At 45.1% G+C, this 21,734-nt stretch overlaps 1 protein-coding gene across 3 annotated transcripts; it reads left to right on the forward strand.

The window, feature by feature from the left end:
* The first annotated feature begins 390 nt into the window (after nucleotides 1–390).
* Nucleotides 391–18,858, forward strand: LOC105013973 (DDB1- and CUL4-associated factor 1). Of its 3 annotated transcripts, XM_010875878.5 has the most exons (27): nucleotides 391–603; nucleotides 978–1,049; nucleotides 1,150–1,254; nucleotides 1,499–1,619; nucleotides 1,766–1,842; nucleotides 1,941–2,014; nucleotides 2,113–2,226; nucleotides 2,338–2,475; nucleotides 2,736–3,350; nucleotides 3,493–3,594; nucleotides 3,678–3,836; nucleotides 3,963–4,142; nucleotides 4,363–4,572; nucleotides 5,010–5,179; nucleotides 5,706–5,833; nucleotides 6,115–6,350; nucleotides 6,506–7,572; nucleotides 7,751–7,949; nucleotides 8,055–8,137; nucleotides 9,061–9,145; nucleotides 9,250–9,483; nucleotides 9,662–9,755; nucleotides 13,475–13,579; nucleotides 13,855–13,928; nucleotides 14,078–14,170; nucleotides 14,358–14,628; nucleotides 18,397–18,858. In XM_010875878.5, the coding sequence occupies exons 4-27, from the start codon at nucleotides 1,507–1,509 to the stop codon at nucleotides 18,453–18,455; spliced, it is 4,680 nt and encodes a 1,559-aa protein (XP_010874180.3). In that variant the 5' UTR covers nucleotides 391–603; nucleotides 978–1,049; nucleotides 1,150–1,254; nucleotides 1,499–1,506; the 3' UTR covers nucleotides 18,456–18,858. The 3 variants fall into 3 exon arrangements, with proteins under 3 accessions (XP_010874180.3, XP_010874179.3, XP_010874181.3); XM_010875877.5 differs by lacking the exons at nucleotides 978–1,049; nucleotides 1,150–1,254; XM_010875879.5 differs by lacking the exons at nucleotides 978–1,049; nucleotides 1,150–1,254 and having other exon boundaries at nucleotides 18,400–18,858.
* Nucleotides 18,859–21,734: the final 2,876 nt, after the last annotated feature.

Here is a 21,734-nt window from a genome sequence, read left to right on the forward strand (position 1 = left end):
CAAAGTTTAATGGACACGTGTATGTTTTTTTTCAATGATAATGTTTTGAGATTTTTTTTCATATCAGTGATGGTATGGTCTCAGAAGCAACACTGACACCAAACGGCATCCAGGGCTCAAACACCCTGCTAAAACAACCTTTTCTGTATTGATTTGTAATAAATGACCCTTGCACAAAAACACGATTGACAGACTTCTTGAACAGCCTTTGAAGTTTGTTAGCGCCAGGTTGGTGGGTGGCGTCTCGCGAGTGAGATAATACACGGTCGCTCGTGGTTGCCAGTGATCGCTCAACTCGCCTTTCCGCATGTTACGGTTTGTGATGAATGTCGTTCTCATGTCTTGAACGCACCCTTCGGCTCTTGAATGCGTCATCAAAAATCGACAGTCGGCGCTGAACTTTTGACGTGTAGAACGTGTTCGCCATAATAAACTGCACAACAAGGCTGTGCTAATTGACAACAAGGTGGCTGTGTGGAGCTGCAGTTTGTATTGTTTTTAACAATACAAGTTTGCTTAGGAAGCGTCTCGAAATTACAGTAAAATTTATATTTTTTTGTGTAAAGAATAAGGACACAACTAAGAAAAATTGAGCAAAACAAGGTTGGTAACGTGAGGTGTTTGAGCAGCATGCTAGCTTGTTATATCGCGTTATTTGTTCATGTTAGCAAGCTAACGTTACGCTAGCTGACTGGTAATTCAACTTCCCTGTCTCACTGACCAACTAAGGGTAGTTATCTATGGTGATGTAACATTGCAAAACATTTAAAAACGGGACTTATAGTTGTAAAAAAGCGGTGTTCCAACGTACTAGCCCGCTAGCTATAGCACATAACCGTGGCTACCTGGTAGTTTAGCTTACGGGATATTTAATATCTGCAGTATAGCTAACTAAACAATGTAACAGTTAGCACCAAAACTAGCCAGTTATTGGTGACCGTATATAACCAGTTTCGGACCTATTGTTTGCTACCTAGATAAATCAGCACAAAGTTAACCCGGGCTAAGCGACCTGCTGATATTCACAGAACAGTAGCCACCCAACTGACGTAAGTTATAGGCTTCCTAGTACTAGCCACCTAATATTATTGGTTAATTTATAGCTCCATCATGCTCATAGCCGTGACCAAATCACCTGTTGACTGTTAGAGTCCCAAAGGACCAATGCAGCTGGATCTGTTCTGCACTGAAGCCCAAAAGTCAGGTCCCATATCAGTCGGTGGTTGCAACTGGAGAGGAAGTTGTGGTTAATTTGTGAGTATAGATAGCGCAAGCATATCACGTAGCCCCTCCGCTATGGGCGACTTGTATAAGAAAATGCATGATTGTTTATTTCAGTTGTAGCAGTTGTTAATATTTCGTTACACTTTATTGGATCTCTGCTCACCACTTATCTGTTCAAATGCCCCTTCTCTTGCATGCGCCAATGCAATTCTGTTGTTGCACATTCTCTGTAGACCCTGTAAAGTATAACTAGTCGATTACGTTTTTGTACCAGGCCAGAGCATGGCTTCGGCATCTGCCAGCGTGGATTCCAAGGCGGAGCTGACCACTCTGCTGGAGCAGTGGGAGAGGGAACAGCAGGCCAGCACACCGGACCTGGTCAACATCCTCACCAAGTGAGTGTCTGTGTGTGATACACACGGGTGATTGTCGGTAACACCTGGGGATGTTTAACAACAGTGAATATAATGGTTGCTTCCATTTGCTGGAAGTAAAACAAATTAGGTTTGGAGATTTAGGAACATGTGGTTTTCCTTCTCAGGATCTCAGAGTTAGTGGAGAGGGAGACTGAGGAATATCACAAGGCAGATCCCGATCCTTTTGATGACAGGCACCCAGGTAAAATGTTTTTTTGAGTTCCTGGGTATACAGTTTATTATAGCAACAAGTTTAGATTCTGTTTGTTATTCACATTTTTTCTGCCTCCTGCCATTCAGGGAGAGCAGACCCAGAATGTGTCTTGGGTCACCTTCTCAAGATCCTGTTTAAAAATGATGATTTCATGAATGCTGTAAGACAATTTGTTTTTCATTAATCAGTGTTTGAGTATTGACAATTTGTTGAATGCACACATTCACATCTGTTAAATAACACTCCTGTGTTTTCCAGCTGGTTAATAGTTATGTGATGACCAGCCGAGAGCTCACCCTCAACACGGCAGCCTGTCGTCTGCTGCAGAACATCATGCCTGGCCTGGAGACGGCTGTGGTCTTTCAGGAAAAGGTGGCCTATCCATACAACCTGCTATAGTGGGGAGGCTCTTAAACTTATTTTCATGTTTTGCTGGCTGCAATTTTCAACAAATTCAATTATTTGTCTGTGCACGCATGCTAGGAGGGCATAGTGGAGATGCTGTTTAAATGGGCCCAGGAGGCTGAGCAGCCCTTGAGGATCTACGCTACAGGCCTCCTGGCCGGAGCCATGGAGAACCAGGACATCGCTGCCAACTACAGGGAGGAGAACTCTGTTCTGGTCAGTGGCCGAAACCCTACAGTATACAGTACATGTTTATTTTAAGTGTCTCTGACGAGTCCTCCAAATTTTGTTGAAATGCTGCAAGGTGGGTTTAATTAAATGTTGCCCCAAGCTGCCACAGGGGGGCGCTATGGCATTCATTTGTATCTTTGGATGAGGCTAGGTGGATGAGGCTAGGTGGATGAGGCTAGGTGGATGAGGCTAGGTGGATGAGGCTAGGTGGATGAGGCTAGGTTAATCTTTCTCTCTCCACCCAGGTGCCTCTAATGCTACAGCGGCTGCGTGAGCTGCAGGCCAAGGACAATGAGAACCGGAAGGAGTTCAAACGCCCCAGTCCCAGAAAGACCCTTGGGGAACCTCTCCTCCCTCTTGATGAGGAGACTGTTGACGGGGGCTTTGAAGACACCCCCTTCCCCACTGCAAATAACGGCGCTGAGAGAGGTGAGGAGGAGGGACCAGCGGAAGATGAAGAGAACCCTGGCCATGAGCCTGATAACGAGATCTCTTTCCATCTCAACTACCTTAACTCCACTTACAAGACCAGCAGCCGCACCAGCTCAGCCGCAAAAGGCCCGATGACGCCTGTGTCCGCCCCTCCATCCCTGTCCCTTCGGGACTTCCCTGATGGCAGGGCGGAGGGAAGCAGCCACCTCAAGAGGAGGGCAGAGAGGGAGAACGGCCGGAAGGTAAAGCAGAAGTTGAACTTCTCCCTGCCAGAGCCTGAGAGGAACTTCAGCGAGCTGTCCAACAGTAGCTGGTCTGAGATGAGCCCCTGGGTGATCGGGAACAATTATCACCTTTACCCCCTCACCCCGGAGATGGAGCAGAGGCTCATCCTGCAGTACCTCACCCCTCTGGGGGAGTACCAGGAGGTCAGTGTCTGTTACATAAACCTGCCCGCAGGTGGCAGTCTTGTCAAACTCCACTACCAGAGCTGCTGCTCTACTCGTCGGAAGACATTATGTAATCAGTGAACGGTAGACCAACTGTTAATGTTTATCCACTGTTTTTCAGCTTCTGGCTGTCTTCATGCAGATGGGCGCCTGCGAGCTGCTCATCCATTACATGGACCTAAAGCAGACCAATGATGTCCAGCTCACCTTTGAGGCTCTCAAGGTAACCTTTTCTTCAGCTAGTCTGGAATGGGACTCAGTTGTTGGAGGTTCATCCCAGTCATAGGATTTCCATTCTCTCTTCAGTACCTGGCTTCCCTGCTCCTCCATAAGAAGTTTGCCGCCCAGTTTGTGGCCCACGGAGGGGTGCAGAAGCTGCTGGAGATCCCCAAACCTTCAATGGCTGCGACAGGGGTGTCCCTATGCCTCTACTACCTGGCTTACAACCAGGACGCCATGGAGAGGGTAAGACCCGCACACCTAACAGGAAGATGATCCTCATCCGGTTCTGATTCAAACTGCAGGAGGTTGGAGTGAATAAAATTGGACACATTGGCATGTCTGCCGTTTCTGTCTGTGTCCCTCCTCCAGGTGTGCATGCTGCCCCACTCCATCCTGTCCGACGTGGTCAGCTATACTCTGTGGCTGCTGGAGTGCTCGCATGCCTCGGGCTGCTGCCACGCCACCATGTTCTTCAACATCTCCTTCTCCTTCCGAGCCGTGCTGGAGCTCTTCGACAGGCAGGACGGCCTGCGGCGCCTCGTCAACCTGGTAGGACGGCCTCCTGGTCCACTCTTCCATTCCATCAAGCTCTCACGTATGTCCGGGGTTTCCTGTTTACGAAACCCCTGGTGATACCTGGCTGTCTACAGACGATTCGTCTGAACGTCCTGCCTATTTTTTGCTGGCTACAATATTCAACTAGTTGATTATTTATTTTTCTGGTGGCTGTTTGTTGGACTGCTGTTCATTGTGTTATAATTGTCTCCAGATCAGTACTTTGGAGATCCTGAACCCTGAAGACCAGGGTGCCCTGCTGAGCGACGACCAGATCTTCTCCAGCAGACAGACGGCCAAGCACACCTGCATGGCCCTGCGGCGGTACTTCGAGGCGCACCTGGCCGTCAAGGTGGAGCAGGTGAAGCAGTCCCTGCAACGGACTGAGGGGGGTGCTCCTATTCACCCACAGCCCTACTACAAGGTAGGAGGAACCGGCTGTCGGTTGGGTGATTGTTAGGACGAAGCGCCTATGTGATGCATGCACCCGTCACCGAAAAATGTCTTCACTTGTAATTCTGCCTATGTGATGTCATCACTAGTAATTCTCTACGAGTGTGTGTGTGTGCGCAGAAGATGTTTCTCTTAAGAATTCAGTGCGGAGACATTATTATTCAATGAGTGTTGTTTTGGAGTATTTGTAAGCATTCTATGACAAATTGCAGTCTAGTCAGTTGATAAACAATAACTCAGCAGATGAATAACAACTTTCCTCTGTAGCAAAAACAAATAAAAGTGAAAAATTCTCTCCAGAAGCATTCTCCACTAGCAGTTTATATAGTTACAGTAAAAAAATAATGCATAAACCATCACATCTGTTCTTCAACTCCAGCGAAGCCTCATTCTCTTTCTGTTCCCCAGGCCTGCAGCTACACCCATGAGCAGGTAGTGGAGATGATGGAGTTCCTGATCGAGTACGGCCCAGTCCGGCTCTACTGGGAACCAGCGGAGGTCTTCCACAAGCTGTCCTGTGTACAGCTCCTCCTGCAGCTCATCTCCATCGCCTGTGATTGGAGGACATACTATGGCAGGTAAAGACAACTAGTGAGGCAACCTCCCAGCTCCCATTCAGAAACTGATTCATTTAATGGCTAAGCACAACGGTTCTGTGTATTGACCCCCCCCCCCCCCCCCCACAAACAAACATTTTCAAGGGGAACAAGGGGAACATTCTACCTGCCTCTAATGTATGGTTATGAAAAATGTCTCGTACCCACAGATTTTCCTATACTAATGTATTATTGGCTAATATGAAGTGGCTGTGCAAATGCAGTAACTGAGTAAAATCACTGTAATGCTCTGCTCAATGAAACGTTGAAAAGGATATCAGACTGTTTATTGTAACCAGCAGAAGTGTTGTAATGACATCTATTGCAGATCATACTTGGAAATGACTAATCTTCACAGTACTCACAGAAGTGTGTGACAGCGTTAATTGGCTGAAATGTTTAGCAGACCGGCTAGTTTCTTTTACTGTGTTTCGTTGACACTTCCCACGTTTTGTCTTTCATGTGAATGAGGGGACGATGTGTGAAGGTTTACCTATCTGTCCCCTAGGAGTGACACGGTACGCTATGCCCTGGACATCCTAAGCATCCTCACGGTTGTCCCCAAGACACAGCTGCTGATGGCCGAGTCTGTGGCCGTGCTGGGTGGGGAGGCAGGCAGCGCTGTCTCCACTGTGGGTAAGGGTCAATCTGCCCTTTCTACGTGCGTAACCCTGAGGTGTCCGTCGGTGGGGTGTCTGTCCAATGTTAATGGAACAGTAAATGAATTGTCTATCCCAGTTTACAGGATTTGTTCATGTTAATATATTCCCTTTAGCAGATCCTTTCTTCCACTTCCGTTACAGTCATGCTTGCATGCGTTTTATGTGAGCCTGGCACCAGGAATCCAACCTGCGATCCTGTCATTCCAATTGTCAAGCTCTTCCGACTGAGCCACCCTGAACCCTGTTTCCTCTCAGGTATGAGCGTGGTCCTGGTGGTGGCCGAGGGAGAGGTGTTTGTGAATGACGCTGAGATCCAGAAGTCTGCTCTGCAGGTGGTCATCAACTGCGTGTGCGCCCCGGACAAACGCATGTCCAGCATTGGCAAGTTCATCTCGGGCACCCCGCGCCGACGCCTGCCCCAGACCACCAAGAGCAGCGAGAGCGTGCTCACCAAGATGTGGAACGTGGTGCAGTCCAACAACGGCATCAAGGTTTGAGATGAACTTCAGAGCTGTCGATCTTGCACTGTTTTTGGGCTCGACTGGTCCGAAGTGTCTGTCTTCATTTGTTTAGGGTTTTAATTAGAGATCGGTTGCACTATGTTTTATGCCCTGATAGACACAGTCCTTCTGCCATCTACCCGTAGGTTCTGTTGTCTCTGCTGACCGTGAAGATGCCCATCACAGATGCGGATCAGATCCGGGCGCTGGCCTGTAAAGCCCTGGTAGGCCTGTCCCGGTCCAGCTCGGTCCGACAGATCATCAGCAAGCTGCCCCTCTTTAGCAGCGGACACATCCAGCAGCTAATGAAGGAGCCTGTGCTCCAGGACAAACGCAGCGAACATGTGAAATTCTGCAAGTTTGCCGCGGAGCTTATCAAGCGGGTGTCTGGAAAGCCCCTCATGATCGGCACGGACGTCTCCCTGGCCTGGCTCCAGAGGGCCAACGTGGTGGCCCAATCCAGGATCTCCTTTCCCGAGAAGGAGCTCCTCCTGTTGATCCGAAATCACCTGGTGACCAAAGGCCTGCACGAGACTGCTACCGCACTCACCAAAGAGGCCGACCTGCCCATGGCCATACTCGCTCACCCGTCCTCCTCGGCGCTGCTTCCCGTCGCCCCTCCCCCTCCCCCCGCTTCCCCTGCGCCGGCCCTCCCCCGGACCCCGCGGCTGGCCAACGGGGTGGCGGCGCGGCTGGCCAGCCACGGCTCTCACCCGTCCGTGCCGCTGCTGGGTCAACCGCGGCCATCTACGTCACAGCTCCTCGCCGCCCCGCCAACCGCCCCGCCCCTATCGGCCCCGCACCAGAGCAACGGCTCCCCGCTCATTGGGCGGATAGCGTTCACGCGGGAGCGGCCGTCACCGTGCCCCGTCCCTGCCACCTGTAAGAAGGCGCGGGTGCTGAGGCAGAAGTCGGACCATGGCGCGTTCAGCCAGAGTCCGGCCATGAAGAAGCAGCTGGACCGCCACCTGCCCTCCCCACCCGCCCTGGACAGCATCATCACGGAGTACCTGAGGGAGCAGCACGCGCGCTGCAAGAACCCGGTTACCACCTGCCCCCCGTTCTCCCTCTTCACCCCCCACCAGTGTCCGGAGCCCAAGCAGAGGCGCCAGGCCCCGACCAACTTCACCTCACGACACACGCGCAGGGTTGTCTACCCCAAATATGGAGGGGTAGACGGGGGCTGCTTCGACAGACACCTCATCTTTAGCAGGTGTGAATCACGTCACTCTGGGGGAATCAATGTCCTCGTTTCTGAGGAGGGATGTTTTGGGCCGGTGGCCAGTTTGATACTCTTGCCCCTTTATTGGTGATTTGACCGGATTCATGCAAATCATAATCTGAATAGGCATGCTTGTGTTAACGCGATCAGGTTTCCATCTTTTCTTCAGGTTCAGGCCCATCTCCGTGTTCAGGGAGGCAGACGAGGATGAGAGTGGCTTCATGTGCTGTGCCTTCTCGGCCCGCGAGCGTTTCCTGATGCTGGGGACGTGTACGGGCCAGCTCAAACTCTACAATGTGTTCACGGGCCAAGAGGAGGCCAGCTACAGCTGCCACAGCTCCGCCATCACACACCTGGAGCCTTCGCGGGTCAGTGGGCCACCATTTTGGCCCACCATTTTTCATCTACATGTAAATGTCTTCTGGCTATATTAAAAATCTGTGTAACCACTTAGTGGGGTCTTTGTTCATCAGGATGGATCTCTGCTGCTGACGTCGGCGTCATGGAGTTATCCTTTGTCTGCACTGTGGGGCATGAAGTCAGTGTTCATCATGAAGTAAGTGTGACCAAGCCAGACTCCATGCGATCAATACACTCAGTTTTTGCATTGATTTGGCATGACTGCTCCTCCCACTCAAGTTAAGTCAGCTGGTTCGGTGACTGTACTTGGAGTGTAACACTGCGTGATGTTGCCATTGTCACAACGGCTTTTAGAAGGGGCTGAGCGGTTCTTTATCAATGCACAACGACTAAACAGCCTTAGGGCTGGATTCTCCACTTCATAGAGCACCAACTGTCTAGTGGGGCCTTATTCTGCCCATAGTTTGATTTACATATCTTATTCAGTACAAAGTAGGGCTGCAACTATCGACTATTTTAATCCTCGATTTGTGTGGCGATTACTACTTCAATTAATCTGTTATAGGAACAAAAGTATGCATTCCAATATCAGGGTTTGCCACTGATATTGCACAGGGCTGTATGGTTTTTCATTGACGCACATGTGCTCATCGGATCTTGTTTGGGGAATTTCTTAACATGCCTCTCTGCTGTTAATATCAGTTTGCAAAGCCCTCAGGAACGACTGAAACGCGCCAAATGTCCGGGTCTGGCAACACCCCTGCCGGGGATGCGTTTTCCTCAGAGTGTATGTTTCAGACAAATCTAGAATTTGCTAACTCTGACACTCCGTCAGTGAGAGTAATGCCTTTAGGTATCAGGCACTGCTTGACTATAACACAGTTCTTTATACAAGTGGGTGACCGGTTTGGTGGTGCTAGCGTTACATTCACGCGTTGCTCAACGGTTCATTCCACACAAACGATTCAAAACACAACTCGCGCCAAGAAGCCAAACTAACATTAATTCACTTGGTTTAGATTAACAAATTGTTCTAAGCTCTTCAAAGCCTGTCATCATGGCCCTTCTGTTTCCCAGGCTGTTTCATCTCTGTAATTATCATTATTTCTTACTTTCCAGGCATTCCTTCTTAGATGACCATTATGTGGAGTTCAGCAAACTTTCACAAGACCGAGTCATTGGCACAAAGGAGCACATAGCCCATGTGAGTCTACTTCCTGAATATGTACAGGTTCATCTTAACAGCCATATAATATGCACTGGATTTCTTTTCCTTCCTGAAATCACGTCAACATCTTTGGCTCTCAGATCTACGACATCCAGACGGGGCAGAAGACCCTAACCCTCAACTACCCAGACCTGGCCAACAACTACAAGAGGAACTGTGCAACCTTTAACCCCACTGATGACCTCGTGCTAAACGACGGTGTGCTGTGGGATGTGCGCTCGGCTCAGGCCATCCATAAATTTGACAAGTTCAACATGAACATCAGCGGCGTTTTCCACCCAAACGGACTGGAGGTCATCGTCAACACGGAGATCGTATCCTTACTATATGATTGCAATAGAGTCTGTCGAATGCGCAAAGCAGCCGAGCATCCTTTATTGTGGCCCCTGCCATCAGTATTATCAGTGAAGTGTCCGAACTCCAAATGAATTAGCAAAAGCAGTCATATATTAACAGTGAGGTTATGTTGAGAATCCTTAAGGAGTTTTTCAGTGGGACCTGCGGACCTTCCACCTGCTCCACACCGTGCCAGCTCTGGACCAGTGCAGGATTGTCTTCAACAACAACGGCACGGTCATCTATGGTGGTAAGGACTGGCCCCCGCTGCATGATGGGAAACTGAGTGCCGTGCTGTGGCAGCGAGGTTCACACATCGCCTCGTGCTAAACCTCTAGTTTAAATATGTGTCAAAAAGGCTTGCAGGATTAATGTTTGAAATGTGTGAAAGGTGCACGTGGAGGTGTGTGTTCCATATGGCTGGGAGATTGTGCCCTGAGCTGGCAAAGGAAGGGGGACCAGCTGGTTCATACTGCCTCAGAGCCACGGGGATGCCATGGTGGATCCAACCACATCCACACCATTCTTATGGCCCTATAGCCAAAGCCTCTAAAACACGGTCATTTGGCTAGATCCACTGCAACAGAAGTAAAAGCTCATGTAATTTGGTCAGCTGTGAGATTTACCTTCTGTACCCATAGCTGTAAAATGCTGAAATACCCGGTTTTGAACATCGCAAAAAAGAAATGCTTGACCCCTACCGATTATGTTCCATTTGTTTGTCTCGGAACACGTGAAACTGGACTTGAATTGTACATTTGTGAATCTATTTTTTGCGTAGCAATTTCTGATCTAAATCCAAGCAATGTTCCCCTTTCTAAGCCAGTTCATCAGTTGTACTTAAACATATTAATTAGCAACAGGGACGCTGCAGTTTGCATGCTTGCCACCTGTCTATGGAAACAAATGAATGTATCAAGCGTGGCAGAGGCAAACCCTGTTTAGTGGCCAAAGGGGGCTGTAATGTTGGTTGTATATCCACTACTGTCCATAATTGCAGGAATAACATTTTCTGACATGCCATCCTATTAATGTTTACAATTTTAGGTCAAAGTAAGCTGCTTCCACCTGTGCTTGATATGTGCAGGTTTACATGTGTTTTTGCTTTGTTTTCCCGTTTAGCAAAGGCACATGCTTTGATCACGGTATCCGTTATTTTAACACTAGGTTGCTGTTCCTTCCAGAAGAATGTGTCACCGTGTGGGGAAGGTGTGAGTTGGTTTTCCCTTGTGTTAGGGACTTCCTAATATAATTTATTGTGAAGTGGGATGCTTGATTCTGGCAGGTTACATTTTTCTTAAAGGACATTTGTTTCCAAAAAGAAATTATACAAACAGCATCTTATGGTATATAATATAATTCAGACTTCCAGAAATCCCAATAACAGGCTACAATGCATGGTCTAAATGAATACTTGTTTCTGATAGGCCATAGTATCAGCTGTGCTATGAGCAGGTAAGCATTGTCGCATGTAACCCTACTGATGCACTATAGTGGCTGTACATATCTCATGTTTAAGAGTTAAGTTCACATTGACAATTAAGGAATATAGTAGATGTAGAGGTCTGGGATCACTTCTGTTTTTTTAACAAAAAACTAATGGGTTGTTGTGCATTGACTGCTTGTCAGAATACACGTTTCCCTACCTTTGCAACTTAAATATGCCTTGTGAGGAGACAAATATAACCGTTCCATTAAATCCACGTTATCAAGCCTCTGGGGTTTTCTGGATGAACCTGACGATCCTAGTGTAGAATAGTTTATTTATTACTCGTTAATGTTTGCGGGAGGAGACTTAATGTGGACTCTTGTACCATCTTCAAAGTGTGTCTTGCCAGAAGCCTTTTTTTATTTATTTTTTTATGTTCTGTTTTTGTGTGGCGGTAATGATTTCGTCTTGGCACTGCGTTTTAGTGAAATGAATGCAGTGGAGTCACTGGCAGGCTACTAATGATGGGATGATGTAACAGAAAGGACAGATATGGATCATGTTAGACATGGAGATCCGATCCAGCCAGTGCCACTTCTATCCGGCCTGCTCAATGATTTGCGTTGTCAATTAATTCTTGCCCGACTATCACCTGAAACTGTTATTTAATTTTTTAATACACTCACCTAAAGGATTATTAGGGACCCCTGTTCAATTTCTCATTAATGCAATTATCTAATCAACCAATCACATGGCAGTTGCTTCAATGCTTTTAGGGGTGTGGTCCTGGTCAAGACAATCTCCTGAACTCCAAACTGAATGTCAGAATGGGAAAGAAAGGTGATTTAAGCAATTTTGAGCGTGGCATGGTTGTTGGTGCCAGATGGGCCGGTCTGAGTATTTCACAATCTGCTCAGTTACTGGGATTTTCCCGCACAACCATTTCTTGGGTTTACAAAGAATGGTGTGAAAAGGGAAAAACATTTATTGATGCTAGAGGTCAGAGGAGAATGGGCCAACTGATTCAAGCTGATAGAAGAGCAACTTTGACTGAAATAACCACTTGTTACAACCGGGGTATGCAGCAAAGCATTTGTGAAGCCACAACACGCACAACCTTGAGGCAGATGGGCTACAACAGCATAAGACCCCACTGGGTACCACTCATCTCCACTACAAATAGGAAAAAGAGGCTACAATTTGCACAAGCTCACCAGAATTGGACAGTTGAAGACTGGAAGAATGTTGCCTGGTCTGATGAGTCTCGGTTTCTGTTGAGACATTCAGATGGTAGAGTCAGAATTTGGCATAAACAGAATGAGAACATGGATCCATCATGCCTTGTTACCACTGTGCAGGCTGGTGGTGGTGGTGTAATGGTGTGGGGGATGTTTTCTTGGCACAGTTTAGGCCCCTTAGTGCCAGTTGGGCATCGTTTAAATGCCACGGCCTACCTGAGCATTGTTTTTGACCATGTCCATCCCTTTATGACCACCATGTACCCATCCTCTGATGGCTACTTCCAGCAGGATAATGCACCATGTCACAAAGCTTGAATAATTTCAAATTGGTTTCTTGAACATGACAATGAGTTCACTGTACTGAAATGGCCCCCACAGTCACCAGATCTCAACCCAATAGAGCATATTTGGGATGTGGTGGAACGGGAGCTTCGTGCCCTGGATGTGCATCCCACAAATCTCCATCAACTGCAAGATGCTATCCTATCAATATGGGCCAACATTTCTAAAGAATGCTTTCAGCACCTTGTTGAATCAATGCCACGTAGAATTAAGGCAGTTCTGAAGGCGAAAGGGGGTCAAACACAGTATTAGTATGGTGTTCCTAATAATCCTTTAGGTGACTGTAGATGGGTGTAATGTAAGTTATTTGTGCAAGCATTGGCTGGACAAATATTACCGGTATGTTTCTGTTGGCTTGATTTATGGAAAATGCTAGACGCTTTCCTACATTGTTTATAAGTGGACATTATGAAAGGGCATATTTTAAAGTAAAACACCGCCAGACTGAGTGGTAGTAATTATGTATGTTTATTTCAGGAAACCAAATACATTGGTTTCGTCCAGCCGCCTTTTTTGAAATGTTTTTTTTTTTTTTGGATATGATCCTACTTTGAGTTTGACACACCTGCCTTAGGCCCTAGGGAGAACCTTGATTGTACATAAAAACTTTTTCGAGTTTTTGAAAGCAACCAATTACAAAGTACTCAAGTCCACAGCCTACAATTCCCTCGGAGGCAGCCTTCTGGCAACATCATTATTAGGTTGAAAAATGCATTTGCCTGTGATTTGAGTGTTGTGTGGGTGAAGCACGCCCTGTCATCGCAGGGTCCAAGGCCTCAAGTGCTACTCCTAACAATCCTTCAAGGTTACCAGGTCTGCATGTTTCCTTTCTATAGATATGTCTGGTGTCCTTCTGACTGGAAAAATACTTCTAGCTGTCCATAAACTATAGCTTTTCCTCCTGTGCGTTGGCTTCCGTTGTCTCATGTGCAGAGAACTGTGCTCTGTTTTTCCCAGCCATGCTTCAGGCTGATGATGAGGATGACATGATGGAGATGCAGATGAAGACTCCCTTTGGCTCCTCCTTCAGGACGTTCAACGCCACAGACTACAAACCCATTGGTGAGACTGCTCTAAGATGCCCTGTTACCTGCCACACGCTGTTTATCAAAAATGTAAATGTGGACTGTATCCAATTCTGATTAGAGACCCAGTCATAGCCAACCAGTGGTTCCTATCTGGACCCATCATTTGGTAGTTGCTAGTCATGTAAATGGAATACGATTTCCTCTCTCTTCCTAGGAAAATATAATCCATCCAATTCAGTTGAGTCTTTCTCTATGAATCCACTTTCAATATTGTGAAGTGGTATGACAAGTATGACGTTCCTTCCACAGCCACCATCGATGTGAAGAGGAATATCTTCGACCTCTGCACGGATACTAAGGACTGCTATCTGGCTGTGATCGAGGTAAGTCCAGCTCCATATGTCTAAAAGGCGCTGCTAAATGGAGTTGTGACCATTCATGTCATGTCCTGGTTTGCACAGTTAGGTTTTAATTGTAGTGTTAGTGATGATGGCGGTGGTCTCTCAATCAGTACTATGTGCTTCCCCTCCAGAACCAGGACTCTGTCAACACAGACACCGTGTGCCGGCTGTATGAGGTGGGACGCCAGAGACTGGCTGAGGAGGAGGAGGATGAAGACGACCAGGTAAAAGACTGAATATTCCACTATACATCAGAAATGCAGTGCCCATGTTATTTCAGTTAATAGTCCAACACGAGCTGTGGATAATTGGTAGATTGAGACAGACAGGTGATACAGATGAAATATAGGTTTATTAGATGTGTCACTTCGGATCATTACATTTTGTTTCCCTGACACTTTCCCCTTTCAGGAAGATGATGACCAAGAGGATGACGACGACGACGAAGATGACTCGGATGATGACATGGACACAGACCCCCTGGTCACCGAGCTGGACAACGACAATGGAGGAGAGGATGAGGAAGACGAGGAAGATGGGAACAATGATTTCTCTCCCTCTGACGATGAGGAGGTGGCCCGTCTGCTTGAGGCCGATGGGGAGGAGGAGGAAGATGATGAGGATGACGAAGACGATGATTCAGACGACGATGAGGAAGATGGAGACCTGGCCCTGGATAACAGTGAGTAGCTGACATCAGTTTGTCCGTTTAAGTATGATACAGGCCAGGCTACCCTGAAGTACAGATGTAATGTTCCAATGCAACTGTTCTCTGGGAGCTGTTTATTTAGGGAATCTAAACGCATGTCGCCCGGTAAGCTTGGTCCATGTCCGACAGGCTCCTTGCAATGTGTGGTATATACAACAGTGTACACTGGGTATGACAAAAAGGCAACCAGGAAATATGGTTTAAAACCCCAGGGCTGGCCTGAGAAAAATAAACACATTTTGGGTGACTGATAGTTTAGTCAGTTTGCATAGACTGAGCTTGTTAATTAACATTAGTGTTTTTTAGCATACAAAAATATTTAAAATGAAAGCCTTATGAACACAACATATGTTGGAGAGTGTGTCTACACGTTGAGGACGACAATACTCATATCAAATGGAATGAATTAGACTCGCTGGAACTTGATTATTGATTAATACTATGCATGACATTTATAGTATGGAAAGGATGATGTATTTACTAAGAATTGAAGAATGAGTTTGTGGACCAGTGGGAGTAATGGATAAGGTTTGAGGCAATGTAAGAAGAAATGTCTTAATTGAATGTTGTGAAGTTGGATATATATTTTAATAGGTAGGCTATTAAAGCTTAAGGTGGCCTTTTTAAATATTTTTTTAATCTTTCAGTTTTATAGTCATGAGTATATTTACATTTGCATCACTTTGCCAGATGCTTTTAACCAGGGCAAATTACAGTAGTGAGTGCTTACATTTTCCCCCTGGGAACCCACAACCCTAGAGTTGCAAGATCTGTGATCTTACCAAGTAAGCTACTGGGGACAGTACTGCTCAACCATCTTGCAACCCCAGCCGCTTTGAGAACCACTGGCCTGGAGTGATAGCCTATGACAGATCTGTGACCTCTGCAATAAATAAGTCCACAAATACAGGCATGACTCTTTAGAATCTTTTAGAACCCCCCCCCCCCCCCCCCATCAGTTCTTCTTATTTGAGAGAATACCAAGAGTGTGCAATGCTGTCATCTAGGTAAAAGGGGGGCTACTTCAAAGAATCTACAATATTCAATGTATTTTGATCTGTTTAATACTTTTTTGGGTTACTGCATGTTATTTCATAGTTTCTTTTCAATGCCTTCACTATTATTATGAAATATGAAAAATAGTAAATGTAAAGAAGTCAACTAAATAACCAGGCAAGAAAGGCCTTGGTCCGGGAGATAACCAAGGACACAATGGCTATACTAATTGACCTTCAGAGTTTCTCTGCAGAAATGGGAGAAACTAACAGAAGGACAACCGTGTCTGCTGCACTCCATCAATCCCAATCATTCCATTATGGTTTTGGTTAAACAAAAAAGGGATATGCCATGCAAACTACAGTTTTACACTTAATGACTCTTAAAGCACTTTGACAGCGTAAGGAAAGGGTATCATGAGTCCAAAATCAAACTGTTAGGCTTGAATGTCAAACACTAATTCGGCAGCTCATCACTTGGTTAATACCATCCCTATGGTGGTGGCAGCATCATGCAATCGGGATGCTTCTCAGCAGTTGGCACTAGGAGACTGTTCATGTTTGAAGGATGGTTAAACACCACAGAATACAGAGAGATCTTTGAAGAAAACCTGATCCAGCACGCTCAGGATCCAGCACGCTCAGGATCTCAGACTGGGGTGACTATTTGTCTTTTAGTATGACAACGACCTGAAGCTCACAGTCAAAACAACATTGTAGTGGGTTCAGGTCTTTGAGTGGGCCAGTTAAAGCCCTGACTTGAACCCAAATGAACATCTGTGGGGAGACGATAAGATCACAGTTTGCCGATGCTGCCGATCAATCACTGCCAAAGGCAGTTCTGAATAATAAGGTAAATGGTAGATTGCAGTGTTTTCTTTTTTTTTGCCCGACCGTGTAATTGGAGCCGGCTAAGAAGAGTGAATGTCTCTTACTGAGTGACTGACCGACTACCCCTTTTTAAATAGCGTAGTGGTTAGAGAAGCGGACGTGAACTACTGGTCCCAAGTTCGTATCTCCTAACAGGCGAAGCGATGTACGCATTGAATTATTCCGTATAGACGAAAACTTCGCTAGCTAAAACCGTTAGTATCTACATTATAGTAAGCCTGAAATAAAACAGTTTACGGTTATATTGTGACTGTTTCTGGTGGATTTTCCAAGTACGCATCCGTGCATGCATTTTGGGTCAGGATAGACAAACACATTTGCTGGCTTAACATACAGTAGTTACGTTATAGTAAGCCTTAACTGGAACTGTATACTGTAATATTGCAACTGTTTCTGGCATGGAAAAGTTCATCTTCAGTCCCGCTAGCAATTGCTCAATTCTTATGATTATTCCTAGGAAGTTAGTAGATACTAGTAAACCTATTGCTGGCTAGTAAGCTGTTAAAACGTCCAGTGGCAAACGCTAACAGTTCATAGACGCTATGGTGGAGGTAAACTTAATAAGAAACGTTAGTCAGTTTAACACAATCCTGAATAGTGTCTAGCGACTGCTGAATCGTGTAATGCCGTGGTGTAGTGGTTAAAGACAGTGCCTCTCATGTGGAAGACCTAAGTTCAAATCTATTGAGAGCAACAACATTTATTAATTATTTCTGGTAGATTCCACGATTCTCTCGTCTTTTCACTTGATGAAAAAATTAGTTAGCGTTTACTTTATTGATAGATATTGTATACGTGTCATTCATGAATGAAAGAAAAATTTATGATGTTTTGCCAGCTTTGGCAGACTCTCTAGCAATTGCTAAATTCTTATGACTGTTCCAGTAAGTTAGTAGATACCCTTAAAGCTTATTTCTGGCAAACGGCATACATAGACGCTATTTTTGGTGGAGGTAAACTTAGTAAGAAACGTTAGTCAGTTTAACTCTATCATTGTCATTCACGAATGGCCAATTAACTATTAAAACGGGCAGTGGCAGAAGAGGATTTGTTCAGGATAGTACAGATCCATTGGCAAATGTACAGATCCCTGGTGTAGTGGTTAACGACACAGCATTTCACGTGGGTGACCCCCGTTCGAATCTCGAGATGGCAACACTTTCTATTGCGGGCCGGTTGAACTAGGCTTGCCTGGTTTCTTGTTTCCAAAAACATCTATAAGGTGTTTTCACCTTGTCCATAAGGTATATTGGGTGTGTGGATGGATGGCAATTTTTTTTTATCATCTCAACAAAAATGAGAAGGCAACAGGTCTGAATACATTCTAAAAGCATAGTAAAAAAGGTTGAAATTAATGTGTGGTTCATGGTTTAGGGATTAATGCTTATAGTCTGTGTCATTGTCCAAAAATTGACTGCACAGTAATTTAAATTGCAGGTTGTTCCTAGCCATCGGCAACCTGAAGCTGAGAACGTAGAGGGTGGGAGCGGTTGCAGACAAGGGCAAATGCTGCCATTCTAGTTTCCCTCCGGTGTACGTTGCCCAGCTACACCTGTGGTTTTTTGCACCGAAAGAATATCCAGTCTGCATTCTCTATTAGGCTCAGGTGTTCATTAAATTGATTACAGAAAGTTGTTACTTGTCTGCTGTGCAAGGACATTTATACTCTTGCTTGCACTCTTTGGTCAACCCGTCTGGAGTATAAGAGATGAGCCCTCTGCCCACATGTCATGTTTTTTTTTGTTTTGTTTGTTGCTTTCTGGCACTTTTTACAAGAGCAGCCTGACTTGTGCAGTATTCTGTCAAAAATCTCCCCCAAACTCTAAATCTCTCCATGCTTTCTTTCTCAACCCAGCAGACAGCTCTGACAACTCCGACCTTGAGGATGACATCATTCTGTCCCTGAACGAGTGAGGAGCCGTCAGTGTCTAGGACATGTTGCCGTAGTTGAACTCATAAACAACAGGGACAAGACTGTAAGGTACAGCAGAGTTCGGTAAGACTGAGTCAGGGGTGGACGGATTTGGGTAAATGAACCAAGTCAACTGAAAGCACTGCCAGTTTGGAAATCTGTCCAGTGGCCTCTCCCACCCTAGGAACAGTACCGGAAGAAGTGGAGTGTCAGTTCGTGGGCCAGAAGAAAGCTTTGCCTTTGCAGAGCATTTCCACAGAACTCATGCTCCCGAAACAAGATTTGTATATAATATAGTTTTATATTACACAGACGTCATGGGTGGATTAAAAAAAAAGTTTGTTCAGACTGAACCGAAGTTGGGGTTCAAATTTTTTTGATTCCATTAAAGTTCTTTCAAAAGTGTGCTGTTTGATATGGACTATCCCTCATTTTATAGAATGCTAAATGGTCAACGGTCTGTGGGGGGCTGAACGGACCCTCTTCAGCCTCAGTGAATTGGGTATCGCAGTGTTCGCCGCCTCAAGCTTGCTGTCCTATGGTCCATCGACTCCCATGTGGCCGACTAAGGACTGAGACCGCCTTTTTGAGGCCGCCTTTTTAACAACCATTGACACACACAGCTGGCCATATCCTCAGGTTAATCGCCACTGCACCACCAAGTACTATACAAATTGAACCGATGCCCAAGACCCTGCACATACCCGTGTCATTGATGAACACTGGGCTTCACTGTGTAATCATCAGAATGGATACAAAAATAAGGTTTTCTCTGGCATTTGTTTAGAAACGATACGCACATTAGAGTGTAAAACCTATGACTCGACAAATCTCGTCAGCACACAATTGACATTGTATGTCTAAATAACGAGGCCTTAAAGGATGCCTGGCTTTTGTTTTTTTTACATTTAATCATGTTTAAATTTGACTGAAATGTATTTTGAGTGTTTGATGTCAACCATGGGTTCAGTGTCTACACACCAAAGGTTTTATTATGGGAGGGAATACGTACTGTATACATAAGACTGCAAATGTTTTAGGATTCATTGTTCAGTAATGGACATTGCGTGGTGTTAAGTATTTGGCTACAACCGGTTTACATTTCATTTTATTCTTCTGGATTGATCTTCTCAAGAAATGCCACTCATAAACTGCATTCAGTGATGTTTTGTTGTTGAGTGTCAATAATGCAGAGTCTAGGCACGTTTTGCAAAGAGATGTCTGGTTTTTGTACTGGTGGGCAGATTTTGCACTCAATTGGTAATTTTAGAGCCTGGTGCCTGACTGAATCTCTAGCGCAAATCTGCTTTTCAGTTTTTGTTGAAACCAAACAATTAAAATCATCCCAGGTTGTGCAAAACAAGGCACCCACTACATTTTGGCTGAAGTGTGTTGGTTTTGATGTATGGTTCTCAAGTTTTAATTGTCATGTTGACTAGCTACATAAGGTATGGGCCATACAACGGAACGCTTACGAGCCTGGTCTTCCTGAACCTGAACACTTTGATGTCGGATGGAAGGGTAGGTGGTTTCAGAATCTATTCTTGACAAATATTCAGTTGTGGAGAGCTAGATTGTTCAATGTCTTTGAGACAGTCAAGCTCAAAGTGTAGGCTACTCTTACCTGTGCTGACTTCATGATTTTATTTTATTTTCATCCTGAATCATGTTTGCCTGGTTTATATTGGATTTTTGCCTCTTCATTTCTTATTGAAAGAGATGCTCTTGTAAAGATCAATTAAAAACGTTCTGTATAGTAAGAATGCATTTAAAAAGTATTTTACTATAAATAAAATGAAAGATTGAGCACTGTCGTCTGTAGGAGTTATCGTAGTTGCTGAACTACTGAAATTGAGATTAACTTCCTGGCATGAACAAATAATATAACTTGTGCATTATACACCTAAAGGTTATTGAGTTGAACTGATGGAAGAGTTCATCTCTGCCTATGTAGAGACAGGGTCACTGGCAGAACAGAAACTACAGAATATACCCAAATGTACCTAATGGTGGCTCAACTGTCCAAGTCACTACATTTGGTGCATATTTACTGCTGTAGCACAGGTAAAAAATTATTACTGATCTTTCAACAGAAACTTGTTAACTAACTTTCCATTCAATTAAGTGTAATATAACTGGGAAGAAAATCTATTATTAAAAGACAATACATGCCTTGAGAGATTACTATATCCTGTAAAACAGAGCACAATCAGTTTTTGTAAAATACAGTTTACGTCAGACTAATGTAAATGGAAAAAAACATGCTATTCTGTTTAAATGAGAGCCTTTTTGCCATTTTCATAATCAAAATTATTATTAATTGTTGGTGCTTTTTCAACAGTTGGTCAGCTATACCCAAGTAGAAACAGCTGGGTTTGCATTGGCAATAGTAGTATTGATAAACTAACATTGTAGAATCTCCTGTTTGGCATAATTTTGGGCAGTGCTGGGCCAGAGCAGGAAGCACCACCCACGCGAAGTTGTAGTATTCTAGGAAATGTTGACACCTTGTACATTTATCAATATGCGGATAGGTACATCAGTGCAGGACATCCAATGTCCATAATAAACAAGGATAACAAAACGGCTTGTAGTATTCTGTATAACTTGGAGGCCGTGCACAATGACATAACATGATTATATTTTTTCCAATCTTGACCATCCTTCAGGACACGTTCTGACATTTTAGAGTGTGTTGCTGTGCAAATCCCATTCCCACACTCTTGGCCAATTATGTGTGAAAGAAATCCTACTGACAAAAACCCCACACAAAACATCATGCATACCGCCTCAGGGTCCATTTAAATCAAGAAGTATTGGTTGTGTCTTAGATGGCCAACCATCCATCAGGAAAACGACTGGACCATGCAGGCCTTAAAATAAGAAGGGTGAGTATATCATATGCATTAATTTACAGTTCCTGTGTATGGTGATGATTAATTTGTACTGCCCACCTGCATGTGGATAATATTTATTTTACCTGTGATTGACCATGGTGGGATGGGTCATTAATAATCTTGCATGCACGATTTCTTACCTTAGAGCTATGTAGGACCTTGATGGAGGGCAAGTGGAAGCCAACTACCTGTTCTGCTTACAATGTGTTGCAGTTTCTTTGCAGCAGGCAGAGGTAGAACCAAAACTGATGGAGATCGACTTGATAGTTTTGCAGAACGGGGTCTGACTTGACCGAGATTATTCAGCACTGTAAGTGGTACCTCCACTCATTCTTGGTGATTGCTTTGATGGCGGCATCTCATCTGAGATTATAGGAGACAATA

Source organism: Esox lucius, chromosome 12 (assembly GCF_011004845.1).
Source record: "Esox lucius isolate fEsoLuc1 chromosome 12, fEsoLuc1.pri, whole genome shotgun sequence".
Taxonomy (NCBI): domain Eukaryota; kingdom Metazoa; phylum Chordata; class Actinopteri; order Esociformes; family Esocidae; genus Esox; species Esox lucius.

Coding starts and splice junctions, on each gene's coding strand:
- LOC105013973 (XM_010875878.5), top strand. CDS start 1,507: ATGGCTTCGGCATCTGCCAGCGTGGATTCCAAGGCGGAGCTGACCACT. Junction 1,620..1,765: donor CTGGTCAACATCCTCACCAA/GTGAGTGTCTGT, acceptor TTTCCTTCTCAG/GATCTCAGAGTTAGTGGAGA. Junction 3,595..3,677: donor TCACCTTTGAGGCTCTCAAG/GTAACCTTTTCT, acceptor TTCTCTCTTCAG/TACCTGGCTTCCCTGCTCCT.